The sequence below is a fragment of the Ruditapes philippinarum genome, unplaced genomic scaffold (genome assembly GCF_026571515.1).
Source record: "Ruditapes philippinarum isolate M1 unplaced genomic scaffold, ASM2657151v2 ctg339_1_1_1_1, whole genome shotgun sequence".
Classification (NCBI taxonomy): domain Eukaryota; kingdom Metazoa; phylum Mollusca; class Bivalvia; order Venerida; family Veneridae; genus Ruditapes; species Ruditapes philippinarum.
The window spans coordinates 296,568-310,627 of NW_026860420.1; the positions used below are offsets into that span (position 1 = coordinate 296,568).

A 14,060-nucleotide genomic window follows, 5' to 3' on the forward strand; every position below is an offset into this window, starting at 1 on the left:
ATATACATGACTGTGGTAATAATAATACTTGTTTGTTAACAGCCATGAAGGATCTTATTTGTATGTAAAAACTGTAGTCAGAATAGCATTGGATCACACCGGACTCTGTAGATGACATTAAAAACTTACAGAAAACATCTATGTCACATTATGTCCCCATTCAACAAATACAAAGTTTGTCCGTTGTAGGGCAGTCATCGATTTGAGAAAAAATATGCAGAAACTCTTAGTAGTTTGCACTATTATAATATTACAGGCATCTTTGGATCTAAGGACTCCAAATTTCAAGCACTGGTCTTGGTATATGTTTTTCTGTAATGATTTATGTGTCGTTCATGACCGTGTCCTAAAGAATTAACAGTTCCTTTGGAATGTTAATTCTGGGACAGAATCTGGAAATATTTTGCACTAGCCAAAAGAATGCGCTAAACCTTACAATTCTGTCCCAAGTTTGACGTCAATGTTCATTCCATGTCCAACGGCTTTCAGTGATGGGTAGTTCATATAGACTGCTGTCCGGCTGTCCTCACCTGACCGTCATTACCAGGAGTTTGATAATTAAATAAATGTTGCAAATATTTCCGGGATGACGATGGTTTATAATTGTCTCGTTTCTCTAAAAGATACGTGATCACTTTCCTATGTTCTCAATGTATTCAGTGTGAAAATAAATATGGAGAAGTATGGGTAAGATATAATTACAAACAATATAAAAGAAACTACAATTTATTTGCATTAAGTGTTATTAAGAAATAAGGAAGATATCATAAAGGCATTAGATATGAATTATATTTGTTAAGACATGGGGTCCAATAAAAAGAAAACATCTTATTGCATATTGTCTTTTCGGCAAAATGTGAATATTTTTGACATCTTAATTAAAGATTTAATATTGATGCATAAAGGGAACTGAATAACGATAAAAACAATACTTTTTGACTACACAATTTGAAACGGGACGACTTATGTAGACATTTACAATTATGTTACCAACTAAGGTAATAGTCAAATATTGATGAGTATACAATGGACTAAGAAGAATATGAAAAGCACAAATGTTTGTTTCTGTAAAATATACGGCACGATTTCAAGGACAAATTAAATAGGGCCTAAAACATGCTTTAATTCCTTCTATAGAATATACATCATGTTTAGTTTATTAAGAATTACTGTGTAAAGTTATTTCATGATAACATTTCTAGTATTTGATTGATTTTTGGTAAAACTCACAGATATTAATAGTCTTACAAAGAAGACGTTGCTTTGTGATATTTGTTCTTCTGAGCAAAGCACTGCCAAACTACTATTATATGCAATTTAGAACCGAACAGAAGTTTATTAAAGACTTGAACATACAACTCAAGATAATATATGATAAGATTTAACCTTGTAACAATAATATCTAACATTGAAAATCATCAACAATGATGTTGTAAGAGTATAAAAAATGACAGATTCGTGTTAATAATTACTAAGACATAAATTAGATATAAAGTGCTGTATTTATAACAAAATACATTTGTCCAATGTTTACAGTACATACTATATTTATGATGAATTACAGTGTTTAAATAATTGGGCTGTTTTAGTTGATTGATTAGAAACTATGCATTCTTTATTCAATATTTTTTACACGCTTACCTTTAGAAATTTTGTGATTTATGACATGAAACACTAAATCAAGTTATTAAAATCCGAGATCAATTAAGAACAACTTAAAAACTGGGACCGAAATTTTCATCATGTTCTAATAGTTTCAACTCAAGAAAGCGTTTTACTGATAAGCCATTTAATTATTAATATTAAATAAGGAAGATTTGATTTAACAATTGCACCAACATAATATTAATATATTTGATAAGAATATAAAAAATAAAGCTCTTAAAACGATTAAATATTTTTAGTAAACAATTTTTATGGACAATGAATCAACAACTATTTAATTACAAATTTACAAAAAAATGGAAAGAGAATTCGCCTGCGAATCTGTTTAAATGCATTTGTAACATTTACGTAAATTATTATTTATAAAAAAGACATACATTAGATTATAAAAAATAATATCATAAATTATATTATATATAACAACCTGTAACAAATGATAGTCAACAGGTCAACCGCAAGCGTGTTATGTCTCTATAAACTTTGCAATTAAAACTGGAATATTTTCTTTAATTTTACATTTGTAATAATATACAAACCTTTATTCTTTCATCATCATAATGTTACAAAATATTCAAAATAAGATTATATTGACAAACTTCAAACCTTGGCAAAGCATAGATACTTTCCCATTCATAAATGCTTATTGACACTGGCTAAAAGTGATTTATATACAACAATCCCAAAACAAAGTTAAAACAACGATAATTTCTATAACGTAAAATCAAATTAATGAGCCACGTCATGACAAAACCAACATAATGGGTTTGCGACCAGCATGGATCCAGACCAGCCTGCGCCTCCGGACAGTCTGATCAGGATCCATGCTGTTCGCAATCAGTTTCTCTACTTGTAATAGGGTTTGTTAGCGAACAGCATGGATCCTGATCAGACTGCGCGAATGCGCAGGCTGGTCTAGATCCATGCTGGTCGCAAACGCATTACGTTGGTTTTGTCGTGACGCGGCTCATTTTCATTCTGGTTGACGTCATTCGTACACGTTGGCGTCTTTTCTTGTGGATGTAGACGCTTGTTCGTTGAATGTTAACGTGCTCGAGCTACCTTCTGTGTATGACTTCGTCGGGTTGGTATACACGTCTTGATACCTGACAAATAGTACATGTAATATAATAAATGTATCTACAGCCTATAAAAAGTCACAGGATACTTTTGTTACACGGTATGGAGATGGTTGCACCATCAAATAACTGTGGCAGTGCTATAATTGCATGTTTTTAAATGATAAAAGTTCAGAGAAATATTGGTGTTTATTTATAGTATTTCAAATAGGATTCGGATAATAACGGTATTAAAAGGTCTAATAACTGAATGTTTTCACCAAATGTCTGATGGTTTGTACACGCCCCTGTCCCCACAGGCATTCAGCCCATAGGTCTGGTCAATTATGTTGCTATATATAGTTAATTAAATCATTTTATCAAGGATTAAGTCACTTTCCAGCATTCATTCTGTATACATGTATAAACAATACATTCCCCTGTGCCGTGTTTTGCGATTTTCCTTCTTAACCTTTTATACGACCCCGGCAAATTTAAAGGCCGTGGTTTCATTGCATAAAACAATCAAAGAAACCTGAAGTACAAAGTTAATTGTATTTGTAACTGTAATTAATAATAAAATCGACCAAACCTTTCCTTATAGTAGACCTTTGTCACAGGGTATGCAGTGGTGTACGTAGTCTCATCAAACACGACTTCTTTTGCCGTTAGAGGGCGGTTTGCAAACAACCGCCAGCGGTTCTGCTTCCAACACCAAAGTCCGATAATTATTCCAATGATGGCGGCAATGAAGAGTCCAATAGTAAGACCAATGATCAGCGGGGCGTTTTCATCCATTTCTACACCATTTAGTGTCTGGTCTAAAAAAATGTAAATAAACCTTGAAGTTTCTCTTTAAAGGAATCATCGATCATAGAAACTTGATATTTTGCCTTTTATTTGGCAGTGGTATTTTAATTGAGTAGAAAATCTACATACGTATAATACATGTACAAAAAAAGATGTATTGAAAACTGTTTCTACTAGGGATGATTTTCGACAAATTTTATCACTTAAAGGAAAACTGAACATCATATTGTTACGCCCCCTTAAAAGTGAGAAAAGGGTGTTCGCTTCAAGCTAGTCAGGATCTAGATATATGCCAGGCGTTAATAAGGGGAAAGTAACATGTGTGGGAGTTAGATTTGGTTCTACCTATTGAGAGATAAATAAGGCATGTTCCAGTTCAATCTATGATTTTATTATTGGTTCATGATAGTTTATTCATGAAATATTAACATACAATATTAGTTAATCTGGCTTTAACCAGATTGTTCTATAGTAAACAACTGAGCTTATTAGAGAAACATATATGTAGATCTAGTACTATAATATAATATCCGAGTTCCAAGTATATAGTTAATTATAGATTTACCAGATTGGGTCAAGTCAGAATCCGGTCAAGTTCCAGATTGGGTCAAATACCAGATTGGGTAAAGTTCTAAAAATGGGTTCAAGTTAAGTTTATAATACCAACTTGAGAGTTATATAAAATTGTATAAAGATCCCAGATCAGTGACAGGTTAAATGTTTATAATTCTATTTGGGTACAAACCTCCTGATTGGAGTACATTTCTTACGACTGGTTGGTAAAGAACTTAATGCCCAACTGAGTATGATAGGTTAACCCAGTAGCTTAAATAGAATAGGAGCGCGCGACCCAGTACTTGTGACGTCACTCGCTACCCGAAGTAAATCGTGGTGAACGGTGAAGACTACTTGGAACTCGTATATCTCAATAAATACAGAGAGTTAAAAGCTAAAATCGGTCTCAAAATGGAGCTAAAAATTAGTATGATCGACAGAAAACAAAAATACAGGTTGTCAATCAGTATTATTCGTGAAAACATCGATAAAGCTTGGACTAGATCTGGATCATGAGACGCTTGACGAGACGGCAAACAATTCCATAAAATTAAAGCGTCCCGTGACTTTGTAAGACACAATACACAAATTGACATGTTCATAGCAATATGATACCATCTTAAAGTCATGTTAACAGCAACTGCCCTTTCAATACCATCAACCTAAACAACATTTGTTTCCGCATTAAAGCATGTTTATTACATGCTTTTCGGTGGTTTATAGAAATATATCAGTGAAATATAAGTCTGGTAATTTCACTGTTTTAAACAGTGAAATTATCAATTTGATAATTTCACTGTTTTGAATTTAAGCCCCTTACGTTTTTTCAGTGAAATACCAGCGTGCACAGTACTGGGAACCAACTTTATAAACGTCACATTGTATTATTGTTTGGCGCGCTTTTCATTCAGTATTAGGTTTAATGTCTTTTTAAAACGTTTCTTTGCATATAATAAAAAGAAAATTTGTTTAGTTTAGTGTAAGATCGAAATATATTTCACCTTGTGAACACCAAAAGTTCATATTTCACTCGTGGCTACGCCACTCGTGAAATATACCTTTTGGTGCTCACTCGGTGAAATATATTCCGATCTTACACTGAACTAAACAAATATCCTCTATTTAATGGCTTAATAACCAACTGTTCTTAATTTTCTCTGTCACATAACAATTTACACTTTATAACCTTAATAGCTATTGCTGTCAATTAAAGCTAGCTTTATTATCATTGCTGCCTTTGAAAACTAAAAGTCAATTTAGTTACAGCTTCTGCCTTTTGAATGCCAATATAAACGCAATTGTTTCCACTTTATAGTAAATTTAATTATGATAGTTGTTGACAATAAAATTTGTTTCAACATAAACTCTGCAAAATATAATTCATATTTGTTTTACTTACAAACGCAGTTTTCCTCGTCGGTATTATCTCCGCACTCATTGTATACAGTACATTGTAAAGAACCGTCAATACATACACTATTATTACACGAAAACTGTCCCGACGAACACGGTGCTGTAAATATAATACAAGACTTTAGTGTACATGCAGATTGTCCTGTTATGTTGATAAAAAAAGAAAGAAATTTGTTCAGAAATCTATGACGTCATTAGATTAGGGAAAAAAGTTATATTTATGATCTCGTATCCCTATTAATTCCCTACAATTTAGAGGAATTTGTGTTGTGGGTTTTTGATGTTGTTGTTTTTATTTTGTTAAATGTATACAGCCTTTCGTGTGACTGGTTGGTTTGTACACAACGCTAAGTATTGAAAATATGTTTTGGTTTTATCTGTTTAAAAACTTTTCTTGTCCTTATGAAATCATAAGTCATTTGTAGTAATGACAACTACGGATTTATCTTTTTAATTTTCAAAGCCATTCTCTTTATTCATCCGCGCAGGCTGGTCTGGGTCCATGCTGGTCGCAAACCCATTATGTTGGTTTTGTCGTGGCGCGGCTCATATGAGTTTTTGTGTGCCATTTCTAAAGGTTTTCTTTACCTGCTGTCACGGCGACAAAAATGAAATCGAACCCGTGCCTATTTCCAGTAGAGTCTGTTTGAAACCAGATCGTCATAGAGTTGCTAGAGGAGGTATAGTTCGACACTGGCAGTTCACCACATAATGGACTGCTGTTGAGCGTGGTGTCCGTCGTAGTAGGGCCGTCGTGAATGTTGACCAAATCGACGCACGCCCCTTTAACTTCCGTCTCTAGATCAAAGCGTCTTTAAAATAAAAGGTAGATCAAGTATATGCCATCTTAAATATATTTAATTTCATTACAAGGAATTATAAATATCTACTTCTTGAGAAAACAAAATCTCTGTACCTTTTAATGAGCATGAGTTATAAAAAACATAATGAGCATGCGTAATAAAAACAAACATAATTAATACGCATAAGCTACAAAACTTGAGCATGTGTTATAAAAACGTAATGAGATATAAAAACACAATGAACATGATAAATAAAACACAACTTTTAAAGAACATCTTAGCTAAATAAATATCTCATAAGGAGCATTTTTGACCTCTTACACATATATCATCAATAATATTGCATCTAAGAAGTAAATATCTAATTTTAATTCAAATATCTGGAAAAAAGTGATCCCTCGGAAGCATCAAAATCATAAAATTACATGAAAATTACAAACTCGGTTTGATTGAGTCTGTACATGAGGGATAATGAAAAAGTGCAACACCCTTTACGTCCCCTAGCACCGGCTTTAGCGGTACTTAAAAAAGGCACATGACGTATTTAGCACCTACCTCATTAGAAGCATGACCTTTTTGGACGCGTCGACTGTCACTGAGTGGTAACATGATGTATCTGGTTCATAGAAGAGGGAAGTGGACGATTCCAACTTCCGGCTGGTCCCGACATAAGATGTAGTGTTACATATCAGATTTAGGTAACCTATGGAGAAAAAAAAACGAAACAAAATGTTTAAATACTTGAACTTCATAAAAATAATAGAATCAAATAATTCTTTGTTAATGTATATTACTGAAGTAATTACCAAAAGAAAGGTAAAATTACATATTGAATAGGTCACTTTGAAATGGAAAATCTTACACTTTCTCATCAGTGACAATACATCATACATTCATTTGTATTCGGTCTCTATCAAATTTCTTTTACCAGGAATCATCCCTATAGTACAGCTAAACGTATTAAAGTGACGTGTTATATTCAATAGATAAATAAAATAGTGTAAAATGTTTTTACACATTTATATAGGAATTTATCAACTTAAGACTAGCAATTACGATATTGTTATACCATTAGTTTATATGAATTTGAATTGAATTTATTTATTTCATTTCCAATAGGCTAATAAGCCCACGAGGACAACATATTACAAACATACTATATATGACATGACAGAGTAATGCATGATAATGATAATAATACATCTCTTTTCAAATATTTGAAATATAGGAGAAGGTTGAAACTCAACCTTAAAACTTATCCAGTAGAGGAGAAAAGATTATTCAATACAATACAATACAATACAATACAATACAATACAATACAATACAATACAATATATATGTAATCATGGGAATAGTACTCCAATTCATGTCACACTCTACCATACATTTTTGGTAACTTCACTCTATTTTTTGCGCTATTATTTACGATGTATACTTATGAATGAAAAATGAAATACGTTATGTGCATTGAAATCAATAAAACCAATTTAAAAGAAAAAAATCAATTGCGACATGATCTAATAATAGAAATTTCGAAAACTGTTTTTGCGTTTAATCTTTAATTTACATTCAAATTTAATTTCATAATCTTGATATCAAATTTTTCTAATGAAAAAAAAATTGGTCTTGAACACTTTATTATATCTGCTATATAAATAAATCTAATATATGGTCATAGATGTATCTCACACTTGCCTGCAACTTCCATGTACAATTCTTTCGTGGTTTCTTGTTATGTCTGATACTATTTAATGCTATCAACGTAATAATTCATTGTATGACAGACCTACCATTATATATCAATTCACTTTAATATCCTTCACTCAAACAACTTTTTATTTCAAAATAAATGTTCATGTACACACCAATGTTCTGTAATCAGGCAAAATTCCATTGTATTTATAAACTTAAATTATTAAATTACAAGTCAGCATTGTTGAATAAATTATAAGCTACATTATAAAGAAACACTATACAAACCTCCATTAATAGATAATGAGAAAGACGGCAAAGAAAGGAACAAACAGAATATATTAAAACATAAGATTAATCCTTTCATTTTTGTTTTTAAAATGTCACTTTTATAGATCTGTAGACGCCATATTTGACTGTTGATCGCGATTAGACACGTTGCTATCGATCAGTTATAAATTTACACCGTCACAGTGAAAATACCTGGCTTTTGTAGTACAAGTTAAAAGTGCACTTCTAAATTTACCGATAAAATAAAATACCCCATAGTCACTGCGGTATACCGTACCCCGGATATTGCTCGATATTATGAGGACTTTCATCCCATTTCGCGACTTTGAACGAGGAAAGAAGGTAAGTTCAATGACGATATTTTTTTCATTTTGAATTGGTTTGATATAAATTTTATAGAAAAACAAATACTTCGATAATTTCTCTAGTTACTGAAAACCCAAAAATGTTGAGATATAGCTTTGAAATGTAATTAGGAGGTAAAATTCGTCTCTTTGCTCACGTGATAAATGAGCTCGTATAAGTCAAATTATATGTTTTTGTGCATATACTTCCTTAAAAGAAAAATTTGGATCGAGTGAAATGTGATAATGATGATAATTTTTATGTTGTAAATGTTAAATCAACAATAGAACCTCAGATGACAGTGCATTTTGAGAATAAATACACATGTCAGTGTACTGAGTATTGCGTTGGAGTTGCCCGCCGGTGTCACGAGTATTGCTTTTTAGTGTAACGAGTATTGGTTATCAATATAGAGTAAATGCAAGGTGTAAACACTGAGTATTTACCACATTTAATCTTAAATATTTCCTATTGTGTATACTAATTTACACTATATGTGCAGAAAATGCAGAGTTCGGGGGTACTTTACTGGAAACATCAGTAATAATCCAGATTTTCATTCCTGCTTATGAAAAATCTCAGTCGAACGAACTCAGCAATTTTTTGTGTTTACAAAGTTCTCGTTGCTATCCAAGGATCAACCTTTCCAGAATTTGTTAATAATTATTGCATATCTTACTTTAAATAGTAAAAACATGCATCCAAAATGTATTAATGCTGCCTCAAGATTGTCAATATTAGACGGTATTGAGCAAGTGTGCCAATATCTAATCTACTATGCCAAAAATCCATATAAGGGTAACTTTCGGTCATTTTGCACCTGCATTCTAGAAACGCCAGACTATCTGCACGTGAAATGTGTTACTTTTTTAGCAATGAGTTACCGTATGACTGCCGAGCGGGTACAGCTCAATAAAACCGAATAATGGATTTTGATAAGATTATGGTAAAGGGCAGCAGATGCAATAAAAAGGTTATGTTCCTTATAACCTTTTACCACATAAACCCGTGTTTTGAAGGCTTTATACCCCATCCCCTTTGAGGCCTCAAATAGTGTAAATCATGCGCTATTTAAGCCCAAAACTCTGTTGTTTTTTTTGTTTGTTTCAGAAATGTTTTTCAAAAGAGTGCATGATCACTTTTTGGCGCCACCCCAATAAAAAGGTAGGTACATCAAGGTGGTGTCACAGTCGGGGATGTGTCCCCTTCTGTTTTGAGGTTTGAAGTGGGGCAGTAGTCCGTCTAGTCGCCGAGAAGGTTTGGGACTTGTGGGGGGCTAAAATGGCCTCAGGTCGATTTAAAGGTACCGTGTAATCAACGCCGAAATGCCTTAGGTTTTATCTCAATCAATTGAGAAGTTGCTGCACCTTGAAATCGGTTTTAATGGGAGAAAACAATGTAAATGGATATTTTGGCAATTTTGAGACGTCCCCCGTTGCCATAGTAACTGGAAATCTAAAATTGAGCATGCTATTGCACAGGCTATGGTCAAGCCAACATTTGTACCCAATTTGATCAGTATTGAAGCATTATTTTATAATTTCACAGCAGTTTGAACTTGAACCACAGGCTTAATTCAATGAAAACAGCCTGCAGTAAAAGGTTAAGACAATACCGACATGCTTGGACGGCATAAGCTCTCGGGCCAATAAACTAATCGATAAACAGACGTAAAAATTAGACAAAAATATCGATTTTCCATACTTATGTGCTCATTCTGTTTTGCAATACACTGTACACTAAAGTTGGGCTATTTTGCAATACTCTGTACACTTAAAATCAATACTCGGTACACTTTCTTGTATCTTTTTTGGCCTATATCTTTTTGTACTTTCACACTTTTTTCCTGAAATTTGGACAAAGTATACTTGGAATGTGAATAAAAAAATTGCTCGATTCAGTTTTTTTTATATTGGTAATATAATAATTTCTAACGATTCTACAGTATCGCGGTCAGTATTTTCTAGTGAGTAGCGGATCGTTAAGGGGTAGTTTAATCAATTTTACAAATACCTGTAATACTTTTATATCTTTTAGAGCTACAAATATACCTCTACATATATAAAACCCGTTGAGATAAATGAAATAACCATTAGTTTGGAAAATATCGTCGCTGAACTTACCTTCGTTCCCCGTTCAACGTCGCGAAATGGGATGAAAGTCCTCATAATATCGAGCAATATCCGGGGTACGGTATACCACAGTGATAGTGGTGTATGATATATCTTATCAATGCTTTAATTTTGTCGAAATAATCGCATGTTGTTTAATAAATATAGACACCTGCCTTAAGTCATTCTCATGTTTTATATGATAATGATTATTAAAATCGAATATCCTAAGTTAGACTAAATATCATTTAAACGCAAGTGGTTGCAACTTTAAAACACTGGCCATAGCTTTCGCAGATGCGGTGTATCTGGTTGTAATGAAAGCACCTGTTTTTATCTTGATTCCATTTCGAGTTAGAATCAACTGTTTTATTGTACTGTCATCAGTAGAGGACCTGGCAATTCCAATTTTTCATTAGTTTATAGTTACTAGTATGCTCAGCATATAAAGGGATTAAGAGACGCCAGAAAGAAGACGTACGTTCTCTTTCTATTCAGATGTACATCTCTGCAGGATTAGAATGAATACATCGCTTGTTTATTGTTAACAGTTCTTGTTGTTTTCATCCGTCTTACCAACTTCCTGTAACTCTTTACATCAATACAAAATGTAAAAGCCTATATTTTCACTGTTTTCATATAGGTGTATTTCAAACCTACTTGTGGGCTATTGCTAACATTGTTTGGTAACATTGTTTGGTCCATGACTAGCATGTTCTGTTAACTAGCATTTAGATACATGTACGTTTCTGAGCAAATGCTGAGCAAATTACGCTTGTTCTCGAATGTATGTAAGAAAAAGATCCAAACTCGATGTTAAATATGGTTTATTACAAGATAGACAAAGTATATATATTCATGTGTCGTTTAATGTAATATTATATACATGCCAATTTCCAACTTACATTTTAATAGAAAAAGTTGAAATGATAACACAAATTGATTTCATCAATGAAAGTCATATATTAATATTACATCAAGTTACTATTTCTATGAATTTCAGTGTATAATGTTTATATTGCTGCACTAATAGTCCGGTGTTTTCTTGTCGAGCCCACTATAGCCACTATTAGAGACGCCATGGCTACCACTGCACAGACGACCACAAGCACTGTTGGCATAGTAACCACTTCTGTAAGTATAAAACGTTTAAGAGGATAATGAAATACAGTTAAAAAGTATGGTCTCATGCCTATATCTACAAAATCAATTGCATTTATAAGTTATTATGTGTTATGACAGGACACCATCATTTCATATACATTATAATGATTCATTTCTGAGGGAGAGTATAAAAAGTAGTACAATTTACCTTTATCGTCCTGTCTTTCAATTAACAGAGGGCCGGTTGAAACCAAATGCGATCCTTGTCGGCTGCTTGCAGATCTCTTCGCTCGTGACGCACATCCCATGATACACGAAATGTCGTCTGTCCCACATACAGAAACTTCACAGTGTATATAGACGAAGCCAGATGAATTATGGCGGAAGTCGAACGCCTTGAACGAGAATCTGACATCACTGGACACATTCGTTGATAGCAGACTTACACTGTCTTTTGGACACCTGTGGGTAAAATTTAGAAAATCTTGTTATCGCCTTATTTTCAAAAGAATCGACGATGCATTTTACTTTTGTCTATGCATCAAAATTTAACTGCAGGACTGTTAGCGTAGAAATACCATGGATATGTGCAATCAAGGACATGTAGTATCAGAAATAAAAATGAGATAGGTTAATTTAGTCATCAAAAATACATTGTATTTATATTTATGATTATCTCTGCAACGATTTTTGAAAGCCTTAACTTCATTAAGTTGTTCTAGCTTACATTTGCCCTAATGGTAGATATACAAGAAAACACAAATACCCGGATATGATAAGTGGTTGCCAGTTAGAATCGGCACATGACGGCGATGACGTGGCTATACATTTGTCTGTGATAACACGGACACTGTTCGGTTCGAAGTTTAGTCCAACTCGAATAAATACATCATCGTTCAAAGGCACTTTCCTCGGAAAGCTGTCTGTACCAAACGACTTCTCAAACCGCTCATCTTCAAACTGTTGCATGGCGACGTCAAGCGTTCCATATCTTTTCTCGATAAATCTCACATTTTGTTTAACAGGAGAGTAATTTGTAGACACGTTATTTAATCTTGGATAAATACATTTCACTGGAATGACAGTTTCGTAGTTTTCCCCGAATGTTATGCTGTTGGTTTCCCTTTCTTTAGCGGCATGATTGTCGTCTGCTACTTTATGTACAATCAGTTCGTTTGAAAATATGACTGTATCGTTTTCAATAAGAACAGTGGTTCCGCAGTCAGTTAATGAAATATCACTGACGTAATGGCTCCCGTTGTAGGTAACTCTGCAAGTATCTTCTTTCCACGTAATGTTACGTTGCTCTGGAAACAGTGTGTCTGGCAGGGAAATGACGAGCGAGTTTGGCTGGCATATTAAGTCTGACCGCTGATGTAAAGGACTAACCGTCGGGGAGCCAGTAGACGCTGTAAAAGGGAAAAAATAAAACGTTTTAGATTTGCAAGAGAACACAGAAAAACAAAGAAAAGATCAAGTTCTTTTCCAGATCATCTGAAATTTTAAACACGTGTATTATTGTAATATTGGTAAACAAGTCTCCTTTTGTTTCCTGAAAAATAATACAAACTATTAGTATGAGTTAAAACGCGACAAATAAAAAAAATATTCGCGAATATCCCTACTCATTTTGAACAAAACGCGCGACCAAGTCCTGTTTCACGTTCGTCGCGTTCTTGCAGTCATCAAAATTACTGTGCTGAATACCGCTATCACTGAAAATAAATTTTGATTAATCAAGATAAGTTATGTAGACTAAATAGTTAAGACTGAATTTTTTTATTTAAGAATTGTATTTTTCGTACATTACTATTTTACTTGCAATATTTTGTAATGGTAATGCAGATTTGAGTGAAAATTTACAACTGAAATTCGGGAAAACTACTTATTTTGACTGTGAACATACCTTGGTGCCTCTAACTCTGTGTCTTCCGGTATATATACTTACCCGGCCCGAAATCTACTTTTACCATAATTTTGTATACATGTACCAACCTGAAAATAATATATAGTTTAGTTAATGATACCCGATTAGAGAAAAAAAATCACACAAATGCAATTGACTGTCAAGGTATCAAACTCCAACAGTGACACTATTTTTTTTTAGATTATGACCGTGTCATGTCAATTTAACATAGTTTTTTTTTTAATTTGATAAAATACAAATAAATTTTCTGTTCTAGGATGAAATACTTCGCATTTAACATAGAGGA

At 33.3% G+C, this 14,060-nt stretch overlaps 2 protein-coding genes across 2 annotated transcripts; both read right to left on the bottom strand.

The window, feature by feature from the left end:
* Positions 1 to 712: 712 nt before the first annotated feature.
* LOC132759995 (neuropilin and tolloid-like protein 2) lies at positions 713 to 8,466 on the bottom strand. The gene is made up of 6 exons (XM_060751880.1): positions 8,285 to 8,466; positions 6,857 to 7,004; positions 6,087 to 6,310; positions 5,485 to 5,598; positions 3,313 to 3,541; positions 713 to 2,768 (listed from the first exon to the last, which is right to left on the bottom strand). Exons 1-6 carry the CDS (start codon positions 8,361 to 8,363, stop codon positions 2,651 to 2,653), a joined length of 912 nt encoding a protein of 303 aa, XP_060607863.1. The 5' UTR covers positions 8,364 to 8,466; the 3' UTR covers positions 713 to 2,650.
* Positions 8,467 to 11,602: 3,136 nt separating this feature from the next.
* LOC132759996 (oncoprotein-induced transcript 3 protein-like) lies at positions 11,603 to 13,320 on the bottom strand (the record flags this gene model as incomplete). The annotated part of the gene is made up of 3 exons (XM_060751881.1): positions 11,603 to 11,875; positions 12,056 to 12,309; positions 12,614 to 13,320. Coding segments are annotated over 3 exons (1,080 nt in total), but the record flags the coding sequence as incomplete, so codon positions are not given.
* Positions 13,321 to 14,060: the final 740 nt, after the last annotated feature.

Excerpts from the sequence above, each read along its gene's own strand:
- LOC132759995 (XM_060751880.1), bottom strand. The coding sequence starts at position 8,363 with ATGAAAGGATTAATCTTATGTTTTAATATATTCTGTTTGTTCCTTTCT. Across the intron at positions 7,005-8,284 it reads CTCATTATCTATTAATGGAG|GTTACCTAAATCTGATATGT; the intron begins GTTTGTATAGTG and ends TTTTCTCCATAG. Across the intron at positions 3,542-5,484 it reads CGACGAGGAAAACTGCGTTT|ACCAGACACTAAATGGTGTA; the intron begins GTAAGTAAAACA and ends ACATTTTTTTAG.